The sequence below is a fragment of the Phyllostomus hastatus genome, unplaced genomic scaffold (assembly GCF_019186645.2).
Source record: "Phyllostomus hastatus isolate PE091 unplaced genomic scaffold, TTU_PhHast_1.1 phas_scaffold_21, whole genome shotgun sequence".
Classification (NCBI taxonomy): domain Eukaryota; kingdom Metazoa; phylum Chordata; class Mammalia; order Chiroptera; family Phyllostomidae; genus Phyllostomus; species Phyllostomus hastatus.
The window spans coordinates 11408812-11435067 of NW_025334017.1; the positions used below are offsets into that span (position 1 = coordinate 11408812).

At 35.5% G+C, this 26256-nt stretch overlaps 1 protein-coding gene and 1 long non-coding RNA gene across 4 annotated transcripts in view; one reads left to right on the forward strand and one right to left on the reverse strand.

Moving 5' to 3' along the window:
- Window positions 1-24812, forward strand: part of LOC123832892 — a 49931-nt gene extending 25119 nt beyond the window's left edge. Inside the window, exon 3 of the long non-coding RNA XR_006788138.1 lies at window positions 22664-24812. This is a non-coding gene — a long non-coding RNA (uncharacterized LOC123832892). The remainder of the gene's footprint in view (window positions 1-22663) is intronic.
- Window positions 758-26256, reverse strand: part of PPP1R42 (protein phosphatase 1 regulatory subunit 42) — a 40186-nt gene continuing 14687 nt past the window's right edge. For 2 of the 3 annotated variants that reach the window (XM_045860729.1, XM_045860728.1), the window contains exons 6-9: window positions 15390-15507; window positions 11419-11550; window positions 7080-7239; window positions 758-1121 (exon numbers count right to left, since the gene is read on the reverse strand). In XM_045860729.1, the coding sequence (XP_045716685.1) occupies window positions 1088-1121; window positions 7080-7239; window positions 11419-11550; window positions 15390-15507 (444 nt within the window). In that variant the 3' untranslated portion in view covers window positions 758-1087. The remainder of the gene's footprint in view (window positions 1122-7079; window positions 7240-11418; window positions 11551-15389; window positions 15508-26256) is intronic. The other variant, XM_045860730.1, reaches the window with a different exon arrangement.

Here is a 26256-nt window from a genome sequence, read left to right on the forward strand (position 1 = left end):
AGCACCGGTCCCTCCACCTTGGTACTCCGTGACCGGTGAGTGAGCCGCGCAGAATATGAACCGCTCTTCCCTCGAACGCTCCAGCCGTCAGTGAAACAAGGAAATTCCCCAAACCTGAGTAGGCGGCCCTGGGTCTGCGGTCGCTTCTTCCCGGCGTGCGGACCCTTGACCGGCCATCCGATGCCCCTGCCCGGCTCAGCTTGTGTCGTTATTCGGCCGGAAAATTCGTCCTGGCCACATCCCCCTGCGGGGAACTAGCTGAGGTGTCTTCCAGTGGGGGGCCCGCGGGAAGCGTGGCTGGGCCCTGGGCTGTGAGGGGCCCCACCCGTCCAGGCGCCTTGAGGCCCGCAGCGCCCCAGCCCTCCGCGGACCGCACGCGCCCGGGACCCCTCGCCTCCAGAGGCGAAGTCTGAGGGGACGCGCAAGATTTTCTAGCAACTAATTACTAATTAGTATATCCTTGAAACAGTACCTACAATTCGAAAGGCAGGACATTTAAAAATCTTACTTGGGGTCAAGACGGAATAACAAATTTATGATATTCATAAAACTGCTCTTGTATATGCGACATTATTTCATACTTTACAACAGATTTTCAAATTGGAACTACCAAATACTACATAGTAATGATGGCATTTGAGTATATCTTCGTTCCACACTTCAGTATATTAGCGAATCAGAATAGTCCTCAGGCTTTTATGTCAATTCCCATTCAATAACCGCAATTAGATTTACACTTTAGAAGCACACAAAACCATTGATTCGAAAACAGTTTACTTTCTAATGAATGAAATAGCACATCTTTATTTTTCCCAGTAAATAATATGTAATGAATAAAGCAATTGGAAAGCAATGTTTCAGACTGAAGAAGCAAATCAAACAAGAACTTAAAGGTTTTTCTCATATAATGAACACAGATACCATAAAAGATACAGACCATAAAAGATGATGTTGCCTAGTTCGATAAGGGTGAAAAAATCAAACGTTTCAGACTTCTTAAGGCTGAGATGACTCATTTGTGACAAATTTTCTTTTACTTTTGGGTTATGGAGACAGGTTCATATACATTATTTTTTGTCACAACCTTTCAGATTTTTTCAGATTCCTTCAAAGAGAGATTCCTGTTAATAGAAGGGGTGGGGGTGAGGGGAACCAGCATTAAATTATTTCAAAAACAGTTATCCGAAACAGGTAATAAACATACAATCTAGGACTCAATAGCAGCAGTATAAAGCTAATGATTAGACACCAAACTGTGTAAATCTTTTCAGAATTTAAAGGAAGCAGAAACAGATTTTTCACTCAGCTCCCCGGCTCTGTGCCTAGAAGTCCTTCAATTTTGCACCCTTGGCATCTCACATCCTCACCCTAATCTAACTCTATGAGGTGGAGTGGTGGAGGGGGTACAACGGAGGGAGGCTAACAATGGCTGGTCCATGGCCAGCTGTGTTGCCCAAGTCAGGTTCCAAAGAAAGGAGTGATTTAACAAGTACAAGCACTGCCCACCACCCCCTTGTCCTATCTGCTACCAATCCAAGTAGGCTCTCTGAATCCTGTGATGATTCTAGATTTGTCCTAACTCTTGCAAGAAACCAGTATTTGCAGTTAAATTAAAAACAAGTGAAAATCTTCACATTTTCAACATTATGTAAATTAGTAACATAACATATTTAACTCTTTATATTTGCTAAGTGCAAACCCTTTGAGGATTTGACATTTTACAGTTGAGGAAATAAAGCTCAGAGAGATTACGTAATTTGTCCAAGTTCAAATGGCTAGTAAGTGGCAGAGACAAGATTTAAGCCAAGCAGACTGATCCTATTGCTTGCTGGTGGTTGTTTTTTTTTTTTTAACCATACTATTCTATTTAATATTTGTAGAGTTCTTCGCAATCTGCAAAACACTTTTCAAATCTATTATCTCAATAAAGGACATACTTTTAACTTGACTCCTTATTAACAATCCAGATACTATTTTCAAAGTATATCATTCTTGTCTAGGTTCCCAGAAAGTACATGGCTTTAGTGTGCTATAAATTTCACAGGTCTTAAAATTATATTTGTCCCTTTTTCTAAATATGTCAAATTATTTGCCATCTTAACTCATTGTCTTTATAATGTAAAATAATCAAACAGCAGTGAAGAAAATATATTGCTTAGTTGTATATATGTATACATATTATAACACAAAAGGTTTTATATAATTAGCACTTTTTCACCTTTCAATTATTTCCCTCATTATTTAAGATATAATTTAAGTAGTTAAATTCACCCTTTGGAGTATATAGTTCAGTAAGTTTTGATAAGCATGTACAGTCATGTAACCACTACTACAATAAAGTTTTGTAATATTCTTCCCCACCCCACACCTCAAATTCCCTTGTGCTGATCCTTTGTAGTCAACCCCTAGTCCTTGGGAAGTACTGTTTTCTGCCTCTATGGTTTTGCCTTTGCCAGAATGTCCTAGAGTCATACAGTATGTAGCCTTTAAGTCTGGCTTCTTGTGTGGGTATAGGTCCATTTCACCTCAGAAAATACCTAGGAGTAGGACTGCTAGATGTGGGAAGTATATGTTTAACTTTATAGGAATTTGTCAAACTATTTTCCAAAGTGGCTGTACTATTTTTGCATGCCCACCAGTAGTGCCTGAGACCTCTAGTTGTTCCATATCCCCACTAGCATTACCAGATTTTTTCTTTGTATCTATTTTAATAGCATTTTAAAGAAAAAATTGATCCAATATTTTAAAATCAGATGATTTCACATTCTAGATATTTTGCTTGCCAGCTGGCCTCATTTCTCAAATTCAGCACATCTGCTTGGCTACATTGTTTTAGAGCCAAGTACCCACAGCTGCCTTTAGTCAGACATGTGCTCTCCAATTCACCACCTCCTTAGTCTCATCCTCCTTACTTGAACCTACCTGAGGGTGTTTTTGAGACCCCCCTAGCAGAGTAGTTGAGATCTTGGCTTTTGGATTCAAGTCCCAGCTCTGCCTCACAGCCATAATGTCACTTTGGGCTCTTCTGACTGGGCCTCTCCATGGCAAATTCACTTCCCCATCTATAAAATGGGCTGATAGTATTCTCATCTCAAAGGGCTCTACTGTTTTTAAAAATTTGAGTAATGAAGATTCAGCTTTCAAAGTAGACATTTTAGAATGGAAAATACCATTCTCATAAATTAGATCTTAACATTACTCTTGTTCATAGAGTAAGCCATTGACAGAGTGGAGACTAGAAGTCACAAAAGCTACCTAAGATTGTTTTTAAAAACTTTGTTGCTTACCACAATTGCTTTTTCTTTTTTTGAAAGGTGCTGTGTCCTAATATCAAAAGGGTTCTTTGGGAACTGCAAATCAAAATCTTAACATTATACCTACAGTACTGATATATGTATATGTTTATTTTGCCTATAAAATTAGACTGAGTTTGGGTTTAACACAGCAAAATTAAAAGCATTTGCATAAGATCATCCCAGCGTTAGTGACTAAAAATATTTGCTAAGTTTTAAAAATTCTTGAAGCACATAGGAGACCTGTTGTTACAACTATTCAAACGTACCCTTAACAGTGGTGAAAGCAAGTTATTTTTACTGTTTTTAAAGTTCACTTTTCAAAAGTAAAAACATGAACAAACTAAACATAGATACAGAAAAATGGATAGTTGCCAGAGGGTTGGGCAGTGGGGGTATGGGCAAAAAGGTGAAGGGGATTAAGAGGTACAAACTTATAAGTCACAGGGATGTAAAGTACAGCACAGGGAATATCAGTAATATTAGAATAACTTTGTACGGTGACAGATGGATAGTGGACTTTTTGTGATCGCTTTGTTACACACCTGAAAGTAATATAATATTGTGTGTCAACTGTGCTTTAATTAAAAAGAGTTTCACATTCCAGAATAAAACTTAGACATAAAAAAGTCACTTTTTAACTCAAAGAAATCTAATGCTTCCATATTCTAACTAAAGATAGTAAGTATTTTATAAATGGTTAAACAACATTCAATGAACATTTCCTGTGAATTATGGGTCCCAGAGATTCACATTTCTTAAAGGTTTCTGAAACTAAGGGCATTCTAACCCTGCTGGAAAGTTATTTTTGCGTTAACAAAAAAGATGATTTGACTGTATTGATACTGCTTAGGCTTGAAAGATAGTTAAATAATTAAGTATCAGTTTGGTTTTTTCACTGCACAGTGCTCCACAGTATTCTCAGTGGATCTTATTTATAATATATAAATGCATTTAATGTCTATTTTTAAATTACTAAAGCTCAAGCAACTCCTAACATATTTGAAAAGAGAGGAAACATCTGTGACAAACACAGAAAGAAGCAATGTGTACATTTTTTTGTTTAGTACCATATATTAGTTTTAATTGAACCATGAAGGTATTTGTTCAGAATCAGCCTTTCAATAAAAAATAGTTCTGAACTAATTTTTAATTAATGTGTACATTGATAGTATCAAGTTCAGTTTGAGGGTCAAAAACAACGTCAGTGAGTCTGACTTTTTCCTCCCTGTAGGGAAAGCAGGCTTGTGTAAATATACATGAGCACAGACTGCATGCATTTATAAAGGAGGTGGAAAACATTCCCCTGTCATTGGACAGATGTTTCTTCACTGGGTTCCACAAGGATACAGGCCCAGCTCCCCATGTGTGGAATCTTGAAGGAGTGTGAGGCACATACTTTTAGCATTTTGGAAGAAGCCCTGTAAGCTCCTTTCCACCTCTGAGCAGACTCCCCACTTTGAATAGTAAATGCAGACCTTAGGCCACTCGTCCACTGATTCTCCCCCTGAAGGTAATTAAGGGAAGGAGTTGCTTTAATCAGCTTTTTAGAAACTGAAACTCTGTTCTTTGTGTTTGGTCCGGGTATTTTGTTTTAACATTTTGCTGACATGCTAGCTTTATGCTCAGTATCTCTTAGCTTTATTAAATTAGTAAAATGTTACCAATAGGCACACCCTAAAAATCTATATCCATTCAACTTAATCCAAAATCTTAATCCAAAAATCTTAATCTTCAGTTAATCTTAAGAGCTTAATTAAGTTCCATCATGTATTTGGTCACCTTTTATATCAAAGAGAGGTAGAACTGATATTCCCACTCACTAAGACAAATCTTTTGCACTAATAAAACAATATTTTGGCATGTCCTCAGTAAAAATGTCTCCTGAGGAAATAAATATTTAAAACAAAGTATTTATGTAATATTTTTTCACATTATAGAACTGGAAGACTCAGGATTGCACATAATCAAGCTCACTGACAGTAGCAGAAGGGCATTTCTTCATACTTTTCTCACAGGAACCGCTCTATTCTGCTGGCTTCTGTTGGGGTAGCCTCTCTTAGCAGTACATAGTAGTTAAAAATGCATTCAGCTCTGTATTTATAGTTAGGAAAATTCTGATAGAGTGGTTTATTTGCTCTTTTCATCAGTGCAGTCTAGTGATTAGAGCTTTGCTTGGGGCTATAGAATATGTGGTCTACTAAGATCACAACTGATCTTAGTGTATGCGGTGATGTATAGAATTTACCAACATTGTTTTCTGAGGCTGTGTCTATTTGTATTATTTTTCTGTCTTGATGATATATTAGCAAGACCTTTCAAAATGCTTGGCAAGAAACAGAACACTGTTGTGGAATTGACACCAGTTGTGTAAATCTTTAAGAAACTGTTGGGGTGCTGTGGACAAACTAGCCAAGATTTCAGTGGTAATCACAATGGACATAAGCAGTAAAGAAAAATTTCACACAGCTTCCAACTTTTCTGCATGTCTGTGTGGGTAGAGAGGAAGCAAGACCAAAACTAGGACTCCTTTCTCCTCTCTCCAAATAAAGCATTTTCCAGACTCGCAGGAACCTCTCTCCCTCAAGCTTCCATCCAGGTTAACCCAAGCCAATCTTTAGGGAATAGAGGTCAGATAGTGCAGCATTGTTGTTTATGGGTCTTCTTCAGGAGGCTCCATTAAGGAATGCTAAGTCATCATCCCTAGATTGGACCCAGCAAAGAGGCTCTCATGACAAACCCACCTGACCTTCAGCACACAGTTCTTGAAAAAGGAAATCTATTCCAAAGTATGTCCACTGCCTCTGATTACTTTCTCAATGAAATATGCTATTGCCTTTAATTATATCATAATGACTACTATTGGAAAGATCAATAGAGCAATCGTTTTTTATTATAAGTAAAAAAAAGTTGAATGGATTATTTATAGGATGTATTAGGATCATTTTCTAATGCCCTTAGCATTTATTACACTGTGCAGTAATTATATCACATATGACTCCCCAATTAGCTTGTTGAAAGATCTTTGAGATTAGGACACCTCATTTCAGTTTTTATATTCAGCATTGCTGACATATAGCAGGTACTTATTAGTTTTATGAATAAATGAAATTATTTTATGTTATGGTTTCTCTTTATATCAAAACAGTATCATCTTTTAAAATGTTGGAAGTAATTTTCTTCTCATCAGGAGACTTATAGCTGATTCATATGGAACTAAATTATGTATATACTCAAGGTTTAGAGCAGTGATTATTAAACTATTTTTTTTTGGATTGTAAGCCCCTTTGAGGATCTAATGAACTTCTAATGTCTCCCTCAGGGGCACCAGATAAGAATCTTTGGTCTGGAGAAGCAGAGAAAGTAGCCAGACTCTAGTGCTCCAGGCTTCCCCTCCTGTGTGCCACCTGCCCTTGCTGTAGTCATCTCCTCACCTGGTGGACTACCCATCATCAGCTGGGCCTCAGGCTTATTCAATATGACCCCTGCTCATTCACACATCTTTTTCTGCTGCTCCAGGACAGTCCTGAGTCACCTGCTGTATCCCAATGTCTGGTCTAGTGACTCCCAACTCTTTCTGAAGCAACTCTTCCACCTCAACTTAGTTATTGTTCGGGCAGACCAACAATGAACTTTTTGGGGGAGAGGGAGAGTGTGCTTGGCTATGAAGAATTGAGAACAGAGAACTAGGAGAGACAAAGGAATGGCCTCTCTTCCTCTGCGTTGTTGACAGGGTGTCCCATCCTCCCCCAAAAGGTAACTGCACAAATACTTGAAAGAACCTACCCGGCCTCTTCAATAATTTTAGGGTAATCATCTTGGGAGCTTTCTGGAGATGCATTTTCATTAGAAAGATATCTCTGTGCATCGGAGAAAAAGACTAATTTTGGCTTACCCACCTGTGGGTAATAAACAGGAACTATGTGATGCATTGTTTCAAAGTTACCTGTAGCACACAAAGAATTAAGAGCATTCTGCTTTGAAACTGATAATCGAATTGTAAACATAGCATTAGACTACTAAAATTATATTTTCTGAAATGGAATTAAATAAAGTTAAATAGGTTCACAGTAAAACCAATAAAAATTAACATCCAAGATAAAATATCATAGACTTTCATACATAAAAACCTACATAGGAAAGTAAATGGGTACAACATCAATATAAAATGAACTGTCCTTGCATTTTGCTGTTCTGAGTTATTTTTTCAGAGGGTGTAACCTTTAGTCACATAGTTTTTGTGTAGATTGGTCACATGTAGTTTTTGGGATATATTCATGCCTTTATTTTGGCACTTAACATTCCACATTGTTACTGGTCCTCCTCCCTTTTTAGCAGGGATCTCCGTTTAAGTGGGGTCTGCCTTAATCACTTTTAATTCCTAGGGGCTAGCCATAGTCTGGGACATATCCAAGGTGTTCAATAAATGTTTATTAAATGAATAAATTAATGTTTCTATTGAATCACACCAAAAGTAAATACTACAAGATATGCATATATTTTGGATTTTGTTAAAGTGATTTTGTTTTCAATTTTCAGTTATATAGTTATGTGGTTATATTTAGGACAAGATTTTATTGTAAGGTTCTTGAAGTTTGAGGTCATAATCCTTATAATCTTAGCATATATCCCTAATATAGAGCTCCAAATTTGCAAGGCTATCAAAAATATGTAAAAGGTCACGAAGTACAAAAATTACTCTTGCTAAGAATTCCTGTTCACTTAATGTATTTGTTTATACTGAGGTGTCTTTAAAAGGTTCATCTAAAGATCTAAAAGTATATTGTAGATTTTAAAAACATGTATCTTCTAGACTTGAGTTCATGCTTTCCATTTCTCTTAAGCAGTAATAACAGAGCCTTTGCATGAAGACCATAGTGTAAGCTATTGGACACATACCTAAGGATAGAGTTACCATGTGTTATATACATGTATTCAGGGATGCTACTGTTTTTAAGCCGGACAGGCTCAGGACTCTATCATTTGTTTGGATGGGGATGTCTGAATGAGCAGGGATCTTAGCATATTCTTCCTTTTAAGGCTGAATAGTATTCTATTGTGTGTATATACCACATTTTCTTTATCCATTCATCTTTCAATGGACATTTATATTGTTTCCACATCTTGGCTACTGTGAATAGTGCTACATTGAACATAGGAGTGTTAATATCTCTTTGAGATATTCGGTTCTTTTGGATAAATACCCAGAAGTTGGATTGCTGGATTATATGGTAGTTCTAGTTTTAAATTTTAAGGCACTGCCATACTGTTTTTCACAGTGACTGCACCATTTTACATTCCCACCAATCATGTCCAAGGGTTCCAATTTTCCACATCCTTGCCAATATTTGTCTTTTGTTTTTTTGATAATAGCCATCTTAACAGGTGTGAGGCGATAGTCATTATGGTTTCAGCTTGCATTTCCCTGTTGATTACTAACATTGAACATATTTTATATACCCATTGGCTATATGTAGGGTGTCTTAGGAGTTATGTCTATTCAAGTTATTAGGTTTTTTGCTATTAAGTTGTAGCAGTTTCTTTTTAATTTTAGATTTAACCCCATATCAGATAAATAGTTTGCAAATCTTTTCTCCCATTCTGTACTTTGCCTTTTCACTCTGTTGTTTCCTTTATTGTACAGAAGCTTTTTAGTTTGTCCTACTTGTTTATTTTTGTTTTTGTTGTCTGTACTTCTGGTGTCATATCAACGAAATTTTTGCCAAGACTAATGTCATGAAGCTTTTCTCCTATGTGTTCTTGTAGGAGTTTTACAGTTTCAGTTCTTATGTTTAAGTCTTTAATCCATTTTGAGTTAATATTTTTGTATGGTGTAAAATAAAATCCAATTTCATTCTTTTGCATGTGATTATCTAGTTTTTGCAACAATATTTGTTAGACTATCCTTTCCCCATTGTGCATTCTTGACACCCTTGTTGAAGACCAGGTGACAATATATGTGTATATTGTATTTTTGAGCTCTCTATTTTGTTCCATGTATCTATATGTATATCTTATGCCAGTACCATATGGTTTGATTTTTGTAGCTTTGTAACATATTTTGAAATCAGGAAGCATAGTGCCTCCAGCTTTGTTCTTTCTTTTCAAGGTTGGCTTGGCTATTTGTGGTCTTTTGTTATTCCATATGAATTTTAAAAGTGTTTTTTCTATTTCTGTGAAAAACACCATTGGGATTTTGATAGGGATTGCATTAAATCTGTAGACCACTTTGGGTGTTGTGGACATTTTAACATTAAATCTTCCTATCATGAACACAAGATATCTTTCTATTTGTTTTTGTCTTAATGTCTTTCATCAGTGTTTTGTAGTTTTCAGTATGCAATTCTTTCATCTCTTTAGTTAAGTTTACTCCTAGGTGTTTTATTCTTTTTGGTGTTATTGTAAGTAGAATTGTTTTCCTAATTTCCTTTCCAGATAGTTGTTAGTATATCTATATTGCTTTAAGGATTGCTCTTGTTAATTAGTTGGGGCTCATATGAGATTATAAAGAGATTAGTAGGATTTTATTGAGAAAATTAAATGACAGTATAATTTTTAGTCCTGGTTGGTGTGGCTCAGTTGACTGAATGTGGACTTGTGAACCAAAGGGTCACTGGTTTCATTTCCAGTCAGGGCACATGTCTGTGTTGTAGGCCAGGTCCCCAGTAGGGGGTGCATGAGAGGCAACCACACATTCATATTTCTCTCCCTTTCTTTCTCTCTCCTTTTCCCTCTCTGTAAAAATAATAAGATATTTAAAAAATATAAGTGATAGTATAATTTTTAAAAACTGTAAGCTTTAAGGTACATTATATTATTTTGAAAGTCATTGGAGGACTTAAAAATTAATTAGTGTAATTGTGTCTGAATTAGGAAGAATATGTAAAATCTATTAAGATGAAGGGAATTACATTACTTTTAGAATCAATCCTGGGGTGAGGGCTGGTGTTAAATTGTATGAGTACTTCAATATTAATAAGATACTCTGGCATCTTTGGTGCAATCCTGAAAATATGTAAAATACTGGACTCGTTACCCTGGATCTAGTTCTACCTTTCACAATGAGCTGGAGATAAACAGAGGAGGAGAAACGACTCCTGTCTATTTTATAGGTTTCAGATATTGAGAAATTCATGTAACCAACACAGTAACGTCAGCCCAGAAAGTCCCATTTTTGAAATGATTTCCCACAGTTCATATTCACTGGACATGATATAGCAAAATCATCAGAGCTCCATGCCTCTCCACCTCTGTTTCTCTTCACCTCAACTTCCTTGTCCTAGACTGATATGCTATTCTAGCATATGCTCCTAGGCTATGCTATTTATGCAGAAAGCCTACATTGTTCCAGTATTCCTTTCCCTATTCCCCTGGCCTAACTCCTTTTTATGCCCCCATCCCTTGTCAGCTGTGGAACAGTAAGACTATTGTTAGCATTCAAACATTATCATGGAATGGAGGAAGAGTCTCATTCCAATGAGTGAACTATAGAATCTGTGAAGAGTGAATTCTAGGATGCTCCCCAATATGATAAAGATAATTGTTACCCATCACACTTTGCTACAGTTAGTTGCATTACTTAGGCAAGGGAGGTTGGCACGTCCTTTGTAAAACAACCTTAGGCAGATTAAAATATGTAAGTGTTGGGGTGTGTACATAAGAAAGGGGACAGACATAGAGTAAAGGCCACAGATGTGATCATGATACATTTTAATTTTCTATCCTGATGAAAAGTGTAATTTTTGTACTGTTGCTGAACAAATACACCATTGGCTTAGGTTTCCTACTTCACACAGTTGATGGTTATTTCGCCACTTACATAACTAACATCATGTACTTTTGCCAGATACAAAAATACACCATTTTCCATTTCCCCCCACTCTTATGGCTGTTTACATAGCTTACACAGGCATATTTAGTAGCAAACACAGGTTTGGCTGATAGAGTCTCCCATTGTCAGATATAAACAAGTTAAATTTCATAGGAATTGTAAGTAAGTTTAAAAATCAAAAACTTTAAACAAAATCTAAACAAAACTTCCTTATTTCTTAGCATTTTGTTAGTGGTGGTGTTATATTCCCTTTGCTAGTAGAAGTGGTCAGCTAATGAGTAACAATTTACTTACATGTAAATGAGTTACTTGCATCCTCTTTTTTATTATTCTTTTTTTTGCTGATTTTCTTGGCATCTTTGGATGCTTTCCAATTTATTAGAAATTGTCTTTCCATGTTTTTAATTTCTTTTCCATCAAGAAATTCTAGATAAAAATATGTATGTTAAAATATAATATGTACTTCTAGTTTAGGCCACACATACTTGTTACAAAATATGATAAAATACATTTCTTTTAAAAATACCTGATTTATACAACTTCTGTTTAAATTTTATTTGTTTTTAATTATTTTTTTTGGATTTCAAAAAGAATGCGTGCCTATTATTATTATTATTATTATTATTATTATTCTCATCCACCAACATGCTCATTGATTTTAGAGGGAGGGGAAGTCAGGGAGGAAGAGATGAAGAGAAACACTGATGTGAAAGAAAAATCAGCCAGTTGCCTCTTATTGGTGCCCTTACTGGGGACCCAAACTGAAACGTAGGCATGTGCTCTGACTGGTAATCAAACCTGTGACCTTTGTTTGTGGCATGAAGCTCCAACCAACTGAGCCACACCAACCAGAGCAGAATATGTGCTTATTATAAACTGAAACATGAAGGGAAAAAACATAAAAAGGCTCTGTAATTACTATCCATAGTAATTACATGGACAAAGATAATTATTGTAAACAAAATTTGGTGTATGGTCACTTTTCCACAGTCATATGTAAATTGTACTGTTATTTTAAAAAACAAAAATATCATACATAACAAAAACTAATGTTATCTATTCAAATATTAACAATATTTATTTAAATAACATTAAATAGCATAGTTATTCTTAGGAAAAAGCAAAGTATACTATATCTTAAAGTAAATAAGATGTTTTATATATGTAATATAGTGTTTTAAAAGCACACACATTGATAATGCTCATTATACCCTAGGACATAGGCGTAACAGGAACAACCTACGTAGTTGGCCTCTTGGTTCTATGAAGTGAGATTTCAGCTATCTTTACATTTTGTTTCTTTTTAAAAAGTTTTGAAAATTGAGCATCTTAAATTATACAAATAACTTTTATATGTTGTAAGATATTTGGAGAATACAAAGAAATGGAAAAAGAAAAAAAACCCAACATTGCCTGTATTCCACAACCAAAAATAATCCCTAAAAATTACTGATAACACTTTAGTATATTTCTTAGCATTTTTTTGTTTTCTATGTATGTATGTATGTATGTCTGTGTATTACATAAAACTTTAATTGTCTATATAGCATTAGAGTCTACTTTTTAATATTGTGAGCATTTTACTATGTTTTTCTTTCAACATAATGTTTTTTGTTTTGTTTTGTTTTGATTTGATTTTAGAGGGGAAGTGAGGGAGAAAGAGAGGGAGGGCAACATCGATATAAGAGAGAAACATCACTTGGCTGCTTTCCACACACGCCCTGTCCAGGGACTGAACTTGCAGCCCAGGCATGTGCCCTGACTGAGAATTGAACTGGCGACCTTTTGGTTTGTGTTTCGATGCCCAACCAACTGAACCACACCAGACAAGGCTAAAGACAATTTTTAATACTTTTACAGTATTCTATTGTATATGGATATACTATAAAACTATAGAATATTTTATATGACCTTTTTAATCACATGAATACAGGTGGCCTTTATCAATGTGAAGACTACCTTTACTAGCAAAATGTGCTCATCTAGCAGTTTTTAAAATTAAATTTATATGTTCTCTCATTATCCATATAATGTATTCTGCTATATTTCAGAATGTAGAAAGGATGTAGTAACATTTTCAGGGGTCCTGTTCTCACATGGGAAAGAGACAATATCTTGATAAAATATTAATTGTACTACTGAAAGTATTAATATTGCCACTTAAATATGACTCATAATACCATTATATCCAAAATCAAGTAATGAAACTGGAAATATAAACTAGAACTGTAAGCTCTGGAAGCATAATTTTTTCCATATCTTTTGTCATGTATTTATTTGAACTGAATAATAGTACTTTCCAAATTATAATGTATGAAATTGGTGAAATGTTTTATCATCATACATCTTAGTATTTATAACTTTACATTGAAGGCCATTCTTTTATGCTCAGTTTTCCCAACTGCTTGCATTTGTTGATGTCTTTCCAGATCATTTTTTATTAATAATTACATAATTTATTAGTATATTTTTGGATGTGATATGTGTACATCAGTACATATTTTTAAAACACTTAAAGATAAGGAATGAAAAATCCAAGTCTTTTAGCATAATCCCATTTCCTTATGTTAATGTTTCAGATAAAGCTGAGGAATGATTAGGAGACTATGCCTGAGTAAATCTGACTCCATCTCAGTTTTAGCAAATGACCTTATTTGAGTTTATTGGGTGTAGAGGTGATTCAGGAATGGAAGCCAGGTAATGGACACAAGATCAGAGTACTATGAGCTCTGTTTTATAAGTTGCTTCCACTCATACTAAGTAAACCAAGCGTGTGGATTGTCATTCTATTTGGTAAGGACTGGGTTACAAAACATAAAATGGCTCCCTATAGTTCTTTTTACTGGGACATATCAAACCAAGCCCTCAATTAATTGTGTGTATGTGTGTGGTGTGTTTTTGATTTTACATTTATGAAAAAAATGAAATTAAAATAAGACAAGCTAAAATGAAAGAGAATTTGTTAAATATATATATATATGTATATCAAAAAAAGACTGTAAGGTCTTATACTAAGGTGTTAGCAGCAGATTTATTGCAGGATTAGGAATGATATTTATTTTTCTATATTTTCTGCATTTTTCTAGAAGAAATATATATTAATTTTATAATCATAAAATATGGTATAGAAAAGAAGTTTATTTTAACTTTGAATAAATCATCTTTACTTGGAAATCAGTACACTTATCTCCATGTGTTTTACAGCATCACCTTTGGTACTGTGTCATGAGAAATGTTTCCAGGCATGGTTCATGAACATCAGAAGATTCTTAATTATCAAACATTAATAGCGTTTACTTTACTCTGCTTCGTAAGGAAAGTCAACTAATACACCTATGTGCGGTGGGCAGAGAGGGGAGGAGATAGACAGTTTGGGGGTGTTGCATAGCAGAATAATCTGTAGAGCTTTAAAAAGCATGTATGACTGTTCTGTTTCCTACCCTTGGCTGATAGGGTGGAGGGTGGGCAGGGTATGACCCTCACATACGTATTGTGAAAAACTGTCATGGATTTTCCTGATATGCCCTTTGTCAATGTCTTTCTCCTCCAAGAGAATCACCACACTAGCATTATGATGAATCAAGGTTTTCTACAGCTATGAGCTTTGAAATAGTTTTGCCATACATTAGTTTTTATAACCATGTCACAGAAGTTCTGATAGAGGAAACCAGCTCATGAATCTCTTTTGTGAGAGGGCAGTGTTTGTTTCTCTGATGCTGTATGACTTACCCTCTGTACTGGGCCATTCCCCCCACATAGTGCATATTCAGGAATGTTATTATTTGGAAGGGTCTCATAAAGGACTCCCCACCCAGCTCTATTTTCAAATGAAAGGGACTCCTGTATGTTTTTAGGGTATCATTTGGCAAATGTCAGCAGTGAAAACCTTGATCAACTTTATCTACAGAATCAAGAGATAAAGAGTCTCAGGATCTGTAGAGGATTTGTGTCCGTGGAAGTGTGACAAAATGTGAGCAAGTTCTATACATTCATGACTAACCATTTTTTTGGTAACAGCCACATTTTCTTTTTTAAAGAAAGAATGTCTGGTGCCTCGATGAATTATTTGTGGACAGCAGATATTTTTGTGTTTTATTTCTCAATTTTAACTTTTGCTGTTATTAAAAAATATCAAATTTAAAGTTCACTATTTTTGTAGATCCGGATGTCATGTTATATTTCTGAAGGCATGCTGATAAATTAACTAAAAATGAACCAGGTCTCTTTCTCTAAAAAAATGATATTAATATAATATAATTATGTACCCAGTGATTTGGAGACCAATATCAATCTGTCTCTGTATTTTGGTTGGAGACAAACAGGATTTCCGTTTAGATCCATTTTCCACAACTTCATCAACTTGGTCAGTAAATATTCCAAATCCTATAATTATAGAAGAAAAAGACACAAATATATCATGATTTTCAGTATTTCTTTCATTCAGTTAACTATTTATGAAGGTAATTACTGCTTTTTGTGGCATTCTGGCTCAGAGCCAGATACTTAGAAGGTGTACAATAAATTGTTTCTGGATAAAATGATCTATATAATCATAGAGGGGGCTAAAGAGAAAGCAAAAACTGGGCCTGTGTCAGGGGCCATGGAACTGTTCTTTGTCACAGTCCCTTAATTGGACCCAATCTGAAAAAAACTTTTGTTCCTCTGACCATCCATCTTACCGAAGATGCCTTATTCTTAGTGGAGTTTATGGAAGTTTCTAGATTAAGGCAATTAAGTGGTAAGCAGTATATTGATGTCGCAAGGAAATACATACATATATATATATATATGCTTTTTATTTTATAAAGAATGCATATTCATTTTAAAAATCTGTAAAAATATCAAAAGGAAAATAGGAAAAGAATCACTTGCATGCTTATCACCCAAATATCACTGTCAATATGTGGTCATATATCCTTCTAGTCTACTTTTTTGAGCATAAGGATTTTTTTTTAATTGTGGGTTTTAAAAACCCACATGCTAATTAAATGACAAATTGTCATTTTGTTTTACATATATTATAAACATTTGTGTGTTTTTATAGCTTGCAAGAAAACTAGCTAATTTATATTTCAAGGAATAAGTTATTCCATGGTCTATAATCCAAATGAATGTGAGAAAAACGGGTTAATGGCATTTAGGAACCAGCTCACTTAGTTTCCCTCTTACTTCCTCTTTCTCTCTATTTAGGTTTCTTTTTCCATTGTCACTATCCTTTTCTTCAATGCCTCAGTTTTTTAATTTTTATCATTCCTTTCCTCACTTTCTCCCCTTCTTCATTTTTTAAATATGTATGTTTTATTTTAGCTATTTAATGGAAATGAAATATACTTGGAATATTTCTCATATGTATCCCAAATTTATGTTCTTAATTTTTAAAATCAGGTAAGTTTAATCTGTAATGAATTACTCAAGTCAAGCAATGCAAAAACTGTTTTTCTACTCTGTAGCCTTCAATTGATTTTATAAAATTCAATGGCCATAGGCAAAAAAATAAAGGAAAGGAAAACTACCTTCACTAGGGCAAAAACATTACTTTAAAACAAATATTTTGCTGCTAATAAAAATAAAGGTTGATGATTAATTCTATGAAGATATTTCTGGTTTTTGAAGCACTGCCAGATACGTGATCTTGTACATATCTGGGGGTTGCTCCTTAGAATGTGGTGGTAAGCATCACAAAGTTAATAAAAATTGAAGAGGGCATAGCAGCACTTAAGCACCTATGAATTTTCTATTTGTTTTCCTCAAGCCAAGACCAAAATTATCATAAGGTATAAGGGAAAATTAAGAAACACAAATTACAGGTTAATTCAAACATGTTTAATTGCAAAGCTGAAAGTAATTGAGAATACATTGCCTGGTAATTTCACTCCCTATATTATTTCCTCACCTCCAAACTTGATACCTCTTAGCCTAGTAGACCTATTTAACCTATTTATACCTTCCATCTTATTTTTTGATTGAACCATGTTTATTGTTAGTTAGATACTTTATTGGTTCATTTTTGGAAAAGTTTCTTATAAGACTTCATTTATTCTTTAGATTTTAGAAAACATTTTTTGTTCTATGAAGAGTTGACATTTGTTCCCCTCCACATATTAAAAATCTCCACACCCTAGCTGGTGTGGCTGAGTTGGTTGAAGCATCATTCTGTAAACAGGAAGCTCATGGGTTCAATTCCCAGTCAGGGCACATGCCTAGGTTATGGGTTCGTCCCAGGGTTGCATATGGGAGGCAACCAATAGATGTTTCTCTCTCACATCAATGTTTCTCTCCCTCTCTCTCTTCCTCCCTTCCCTTCTCTCTAAAATCAATAAGCATATCCTCAGGTGAGAATTAAAAAATATAATATATTTCTCTCTCCACAAAACTCTCTCATATTGTGAAGGTAACAAATCTGGGACATGCAGATATATGCCTGCATCTACAGGAAGAAATGCTATCTTTGGGGAATAATTATAAGGACAGCTGGATATCTGGGACCCACTGCAGAATTCCTGGTAGGTCCCTTAATCTTCCAGAGACTGATGTTTTCCTACATGAAGTGGTAAAAGTATTTCCAGTTCTGCCTACTTCATTATTCAAAAACAAAACAAAATAAAACAAAAACAAAAACTTATTGAATCATGGACTAAATTTTGTGCTAGACTCTAGTCTATGGTATCCAAATAAATAATTTATGTGAAAAATAGAAATTGTTAAAGAAAAAAAAAAGCAGGCAATCCCAAACTTCTGGCACCACTGCTTACTGTTTGACCTTAGGAAGTCTGGGTCCTCCTTTATAAAGGAGGATAATTAGGATTAGTTGCCATGGCATATAAATGCCTGGAACAAAACAGGTAATAATAAATGTGTTAATTCTTTGCCTCTTTGCCTATCCTTCCACCCCTCAGCTAATTGATTTTCTTCATTTTGGTCAATAGAGAGCAAAAATTGTTTAATAAAGAATAAACTTCTGACCAATTGACATGTAGTTAACTTATAAAATGTTATAAATTATAACTTTATCCTTCAGTCCTGAGCCCTGGATAATGCTCTCTCTACAGCATTTATTTAACTTTGATACAGCCATAATTATTTTATGTGAGATTTTCTCTGTATTTTTCTTAGTCTGTAAAAAAATGTAAGGAAGGAATTGTGCATTACATTTTTTTTAGTGTTGAATAAGATGCTCCTTCATCCAAAAGTTAAATAATAGTAACAATAAGAGAACTTTACATTTATATAGATAAGAGTCCTGTGCAGTTTTGTTAATTGTTCCTCACTTGATAAATGACCCTCGACATATTCCCTCCAGTGCATGTTTATTTAAGACTAAAATAATCCTGTGCTGAAATATGATTACCCTTTGGATACGCTCTGGTTGTTCATTGCCTTCCTGTCTTTAATAAAATGCTTTCACTTTCCTGCCCTTCAATAAGTTACTAAAGGGAGCAGACACTTTTCTGGACAGTCTCTGTTTGATAAATGATCATGTCATGCTATCACTTAGAGTGCTGCAAAGTCCTGGGGAGCCAATTCTGTTTCCCATGCAAGGCTGGCTTGGCGCTCCTGTATGGGTGCCTGCAGCACTGCCAAATGCTCGCTCTACAATTAATGATGACCACTGATGAACCTGTATTTGACCAGTATGCTCCAATCTTTATCGGAAACGTCTGGCCCAACTGTCCCTAACTAAATCTAAAGACAGCCATTTGTCATCCCTCTGACTGCCTGTCATCATCTGCCTGGGAAAATCTATAATTTTGGGCTTGTTTCTGACTAAACTGTGGAGTGAATAAATTTATCTTCGGGTTACTCTGCTTGTCAGGATCAATATTGAGCAGAGGTTGAATAAATTAGAAACTGGAAAAACATGACAGGCCATAGTGGTTTGTTCGTCTGTGTCTTATAAATCAAACATTTCGTTTATATAGGAGGCAAACATGTCAAGTTTTTTATTTCCACCACTTATTCTGAAGATGCTTTACCTCATGATAAATGGTCATCAGAAAACCAATAAAGTAAATCACTGATATATCTGAGTGTGAGATCAACTTTTTCAGATCATTTTATTTATTTAGCAAAATTTGCAGGCATAAAAACTGTAGGTATAAATTTAACATTTTTTTGTTCTTTCATGTTTTTACACATTTTTGTACCCATATTTATTTGACTTAATAATGTCAGCAAGCTATGTAATGTTGACCCTATTGAAGTTCATGGCTCATTCAACTACTTGGAGATAGGCAAAGTTTTATTTTAAATGGTCATTAGAGTATTTAATATTTTAATACATTGAAGCATTTAAAGGAACTACAGAAAAAAAATGCTAAGACATTTTAACCAAATTAAATGTCACTTAAATGAGAGCACTGGGAGTTAAAGAAAGGAGTTTCTAATCTATGGAATATTGTTAGGCCTAACCTCTCCTTCTCCTCCTCCTCCTCAGGATTTGACTTTGCCATCAATTTTATTGGGGAGAACTGGTTCATTCACCCAGAGTTTTCTCATTTATCCACCTTTGATCTCACACTTCCTCTTTCTTTCCTCTTTCTCATTTTTCTCAATCAAGAAAGTGTCCTACCTCTTTTCCCAAAGTAATTGGTTCTCTCCATCCCTTGTCCTTTTCCACAGGCCTCCTGCTCTTGGGGTCCTCTTTCTCTTGCATTTCCATTTCTAATCTTGCCCTTTCCTCTGGGTTTCTTACCTACCATCACTACACTTCTTGAAAGAGTAGTCCACATCAGTGCTTCTCAAACTTTATGTGCTTAAGAAATCACCTAGGGATCTTGTTTAAATACAGTTTCTAATTTTTTACGTCTGGGGCAGAAGCTGAGATTCTGCATTTCTGAGGCTGATGCTGGGGTCCTAGGACCACATTTGGAGTTATAAGAGTCCAGGTCACTGCCTCTGCTTTCTCAGTCATTCAGTACTCCTGCAGCCTGGGGCTTCTGAATAGGCACTTCTAACCTTATCACGTATCACCTTATCACATTGCCAGTCTCAGACTTTCTCAGTCTCAAGTCTTTGGAGCATGTACCCTATTGACTGCTCCCATTATGGCTTTGTGATTCCACATTCTACAGGCTCCTTGGATCTTCATGAATCTCTGACCCCACAAGTAACAAATCTATGATCACAGGAATTCCTAATATATAAACAGGCTGTTTTCCAAAAGCTGTTTTTGAGAACAGAGAATACATAAAAAAACAGTGCTATACCTGGTGGGCTGTTGCCTGAATAGGGCATAAAACAACCTATTTAATAGAGGAAAATGCCCAAAGACTGTGTGGCGCTATAAAACCTCCCATAATGCCTCACCATGTTTCCTAAGCATTAGCGCTCCCTCTGGGGAGCAGGAGTGGGAGCAGGATCAGGTGTCCTTGCAGCAGACATCAGGGATCAGTTTACTTTCTTCCTTTTATGTAATCTGCATTTATTCTTTTCAGTGTTGTTTTTCACAGCAGAATGTATATAAAATCATGGCAAAAAAGTGTTTTTCTCCAATAACCCACTATATTTTTCTTTTTCTATCAGCATAGGAATTTATTTGAATTCAAAATAATATGGCTCTATTTTAACCCACTATATTCTTCACTCATATGCAGACACTTTACAAAAAAGAATGTCCACATTGATGACAATTGTAAAACATCTATTACACCAAGGGAGGAAGGATCATCTATACGTGAGAAGAAGAATCAGATTTTGTGGAATGCTGCAGTGAGCATTTATTTTATCATACTTCTCCTATATCTAGGTAGTGTCATCCATAATGGCAGTTTCAGTGACCACTTAACCAATTTCTCAAAGAATTCAACATGCTACTGTCCACTAAGCTCTGACCTTATATATCCAATTGTCTACCTGATACATGCTATGGAATATTTTAAAGGCACCTCAAATTGGACCAAAACTCATGATCTTCTCCCTTTTCCCCAAACCTGACTCTTGAGCTTCCTGTTTTCCATTGTGCAAGGCAAAAACCTGACTCTTGACTTCTCCCTCTTTTATATTCCTCATATCACCACCAAGTCCTGTCTACTTTACTTCCTGAAGTGAGATCTGTTTGCTCACTTCATTTTCACCCCAACCCTATACAAGTTTTCACCTTCTCTCACTTCCTAATTAGCCTCACCTCTTCCAATCTATTCTCTACACTGTAGCCATTCTGATCTTTTCAAAATGCTTATTTATGATTACTTCACCCCTGACTTAAACACCTTTACGGGCTCCCCATTGTTCTTAGAATAAAGACAAACTTCCCTATCATGACCTATGCAGCTTCTACCTATGTTCACCTTTACTCTCTCTGCTTCCTGTTCCTCATTTTCACTATGCTCTCACCTGCCTCAGGGCCATAGCACGTGCTATTCTGTTTACCTGGTAAGCCCTTCTGTTCTTTCAGAGAGCAGCTCAGCAATCCTTTCCTAAGGGAAGCTGTCACTGAGCTCCCTAACTAAGGCGAATCCTCCTATTATAGCTTCTCAGAGCCACATACTTCTACTTTGTATTACATGTGACAGGTGCATGTTTACATTTGTTTTTGCCTAATTTTGTGCTTAATGTTTTTCTTCCTTTCAGTGCTGAGAGCTCTTTAAGGCCAGAGACTATTTCTATTTTTGTTCACTACTATCTCCCAACTTGTCTAGCAAGTGTTGCCACAAGGTAGGTTAGATAAGGAGACATAAGGAGAAATGGACTCATGGAAAGATAAGGAGAATCTATTTCTTGTTCTCTCTCCAGGAGTGGAAAGATAAGGAGAAATGAATGAATGCATGGATCTTAGGTTAGAAGCAGGACAGGAATTATAAAGGAAAAATTATATAAAACTGTTTTTGAAAAATTTGCTTAGAGGGACTGCATACATAGAAAGAAAAAGACAGGATTTATCTTTCCTTTCATTTCCTCTTCTATTCACTTTCCCTCCACTGCCCCAAGTCTCTGCCTAGGACCAGTTTTGGACTAGGGAGTAGGAGAGATAAGGGTAGGGTTAGAGGATCGTGGAGGCAGTTGTTCTTGGCAGATGTGGGTCTGTAGAAGTGAGAGGAAAAGGATTGTAATCCAAAACAGCAGGAAAGACAGAAGCCACTGGGCCACCCAGCTTTTTGCAGGTCCTTATCCTGTGCCTCTGCCTCTAAGGTAGCCACCCTGCTGTAGCTCTAGGCTGGGCCACCAGTATCATTTGGGAAGGTTAATATTTCCCAGGGACCCTTTTCTCTTTTTTCTTTTCCTTTTCTTATTCCTTCCACAGAGCTCTAGGATTTCAGTTGCCATGGCAGTACTTTTCCTTGTTATTTGTATTCTTTTTAATTTTTCTTAAATATCTTTCTCACTGCTCAAATCAGAATTTTGATTTGAAGATTCAAGGTTTTTTAACCATCTGAGGGACCATTATTTTTTCATTATTATCTTATTTCATGTATTTTCTGTAGGTGCATTTGAGGAACCTATGGTTGTTCATATCAAAGCAGCTGCTCCAATGCTAAAAACCTTGGGTAATTACAGTGATTTTGTGAGGATTCTCTAATGATGTCCATTTCTTTTTCCCTAGGCACAAAGCTGTCGGTTGCTGAAGTCTCTTAGGATGGATGTCAGTGACCTTATTATGTATATGGCATGCTGAGCTTTCTCTCCATGGCTTGGGGTTTGATGTCAGTAGCTTCTGGGCAACTTTGATCAATGAACATAAATAATGGGAAAATTAAAGCCAAAAAATGGTGATCTGACCCCAGGAATACATACGGAGAAACAAGTTAATATTATGATGCTAAACTTCAACATGGCCTTATGGCCTTTGATTCAGCCTTCAGAGGATAATGTAAAATGGACCTCAAAACCACATTTCAAGTGAACCCCAGGAAGGTCTACATTCAGACTTCTAAGGAACCATATCTAGGCCTGTTTAACTGCTGTGTCTTCTTACCAGAAGTAAAGGAACTTGAGATTTCATTCTCATTCCCTGGATATCTTCTCCAATGGGAGGGACAAGCAACTTTTGGCATATGCCGACCTCTGGAACTTGCTGGATGGTTTGCATTCCTTCCCCAGATAGTTGAATATTTTTCATTTTTCCTGCATTCATTATTTCTATAAACATGCAGTAGGTGCCTACTATGTACCAGGCACAGAGCTGAGTTCTAGGGAATCCTGATGTCAACAAAAATTCCTTGCTCTTAAAGGCTCTCAGACTAATGGGGGATATAGTGATATACGATAACAGAATTATATTAACCAGTTATTCCCTACCAACCAATCACTCTTTTTTTAATTAGATTTTTTAAAAGCAAAGCAACAACACAGTTAAAAAAATCAAAATCAAATAAGACCACATGGTTTATAATAAAGCTTAAAAAGTAAGGCTTATAACAAAATGACTTTCAACTTTTCAGCTATTTCTATACATGCTTATCCCCACAATGCTAAATAACAATGGCTATCTATTGATTTTTAAATCTTAGATGTTTGTCTACTGAATTCCTACTAGGTAGATGATAATTTAATTCTCATAAGTACTACTACAAACCCTATACTTCTCTTCCCCCATTTTGTTGATAGAGTCTTACTAAAATTGTTAATATTAATTAATAATTATTAGCAATTACAACTAATATTCACTATTATTAAGCTCACTTAAATATTATTCATCGCTAAACCACATAATGCACTATGATTGTGTCTTATTTTCTCTGGAGTTAAAAATTGATTGGTTATTTATTTGCTTAGTTTTCTACATATTTATCACCAGCTCAGCCTCCTGCAACCTGGGCTGGTAGAGGCTGTCCCAGGACAATTCTTCACTTTAAACTCCCTTCAAATTCATTTTGGGAATTTCGTTAGTCTTTTTCGTATTTCCTAGATGCCATCCTTCCCTTGTCGTAGTTTTCTCTCCTGTTTAGGAGGAGCACGTTTTCTAAGAGCTGCCTGAGGAAGTGCATGTGGGGTGTAAATTTTTTTGAGAGCTTGCATGTTTAAAAATTTAAAAATTGACTAAGTATATAATTCTAGATCAAGACTATTTTTACCTTGAAAATTTGAAGGCATTATTCTACTGTGTTCCAGATTGAAAAGCCTGATAATCCTGATTGCATTTTGATTCCTGGCTCTTTGTACTCTCTTTTCCTCTGTAGAAGACATTAGGAGCTCTTTATTCCTAGTGTCCTAAAACTTTTAAGGATGGACCTGGGTGAGGTCAGTTTTTATCCACTGTGCTGGCATTTGGAGACAGTTTGAATCAGAAAACTCAGCTCTGAAAATTTTTTCTAATATTATTTTAAAGTTAACTTTATTGAGTTATAATTTATATACAACAAAATGTATTCATTAAATGACTAAACCATATACACCCATAGAACAGCCACCATAACCAAGCCAGGTTTTCATCATCCCAAAAGATTCATTCATGGCCCTTTCCAATCAGCCTCCCCTCTAGCCATCATTGATCTGCTGTTACTATATACATTTCTTTTTCAAGATTTTCATTTAAATGGAATCATATAGTATATACTCCTTTTTGTCTGGCTTATTTTGCTCAGTATAATGTTTTGTTAAATTTGTTCATGCTGTTGTGTGCATCAGTAGTTCATTGCTTCTTATTGCTGAGTGATACTCCACAGTATAAATAGTTTATTTATCTATTTCCCATTTGAGGGAAATTTGACTGTCTCAAAAATTACAAATAAAGTTAACTATAAAGATTTGCATAAAGTATATGTGATTGCTGAATCATATGGTAATTTCACCTTGCATTTTTCCCAGTCTCTGACTTGTATTTTTCATTTTCTTAATGGTATCTGAAGCATAAAAATTTTTAATTTTGTTGAAGTTTAATTCATCTTTTTTCCCTTATGCTTTTGGTGTTACATCTAAGAAGGCTTTATCTAATTCAAGGTCTTTATCTATATTCAAGGATAAAGATTTATCCCTATGTTTTCCCCTAAGAGTTTTATAGCTTGAACTTTTTACATTTAAGTCTCTGATCCATTTTGAATTGATTTTTTATATCAAATATCTTTTTTATTATTATTTCTGTTTTAGACTTTCTTACTGTATTTTTTTCATTACCATTTATCCCCCTTATACCCTCCCACCCTGCAATCATGTTGTCCATGTCCATGAGTCCTTTTTCCTTTTTGCCTATTCCTCCACCCCCTAACCCCTCACCATAGCTGTCATCCTGCTCCTATGAGTCTGTCTCTATTTTGCTTGTTAGAGTAGTATTCCATTGTGTAAATGTCCCATAAAACAATTATGAATTGATTTTTGTTTATGTTATTTAAAGAGTATCCAACTTGATTCTTGTTCATGTAGCTATCCAAATATCTCAGCACCATTTATTGGAAAAATTATTTTTCCTCATTGGTTTGTCTTTGGCACCCTTGTGAAAAATCAATTGATTAAAATGAGGGTTTATTTCTGGATTCTCAGTCTCATTTCATTGATCTGTATGTCTATACTTATGATAGTGCCAGTGTCTTGGTTACTGTAGATTTGTAATAAGTTTTGAAATAGGAAAGTGTGAATGCTCTAACTTTGTTCTTTTTCAAGAATGTTTTGACTACCTGGGGTACCTCTAGGCCACTATTCCTTCAAAGATATTTTCTGCCCCTGTCTTAGTCAGTTTGGGCTGCCATAATAGAATACCATAGACTGTGTGGCTTTAAAAAGAAACATTTATTTGTTACAGTTCTGAAGGCTGGGAAATCCAAGATCAAAGTGCTGGCAGATATTGTGGTCTGGTGGGAGCAGTCTCCCTGATTTACAGACACCTATCTTCTCACTATATCCTCACATGGCTGACAGAGAGATAGAGTTCTTGTCTCTTTCTCTTTTTATAAGGATCTCATGATGTAATTATCTCCCAAATGTCCCACCTCCAAATATCATCACATTGGGGATTGGCTTCAACCTATGAATTTTGGAGGTACACAGACATTCAGTCCCTAGCTTTGTTCCTACTACCCCTAGGGCTCCATTACTACATATTTTGATGCTTGTAATATTCCATAAGCCATTGAGGCTCTGCTAATTTTTTAGTGTTTTTTTTTCTTTCTGCACCTCAGTTTTGAGCATTAAAATTTAAGCATAATTTTAATGCTATGTCTTTGAATTCTCTGATCTTCTCTTCTGCAATGTCTAATCTTTTAA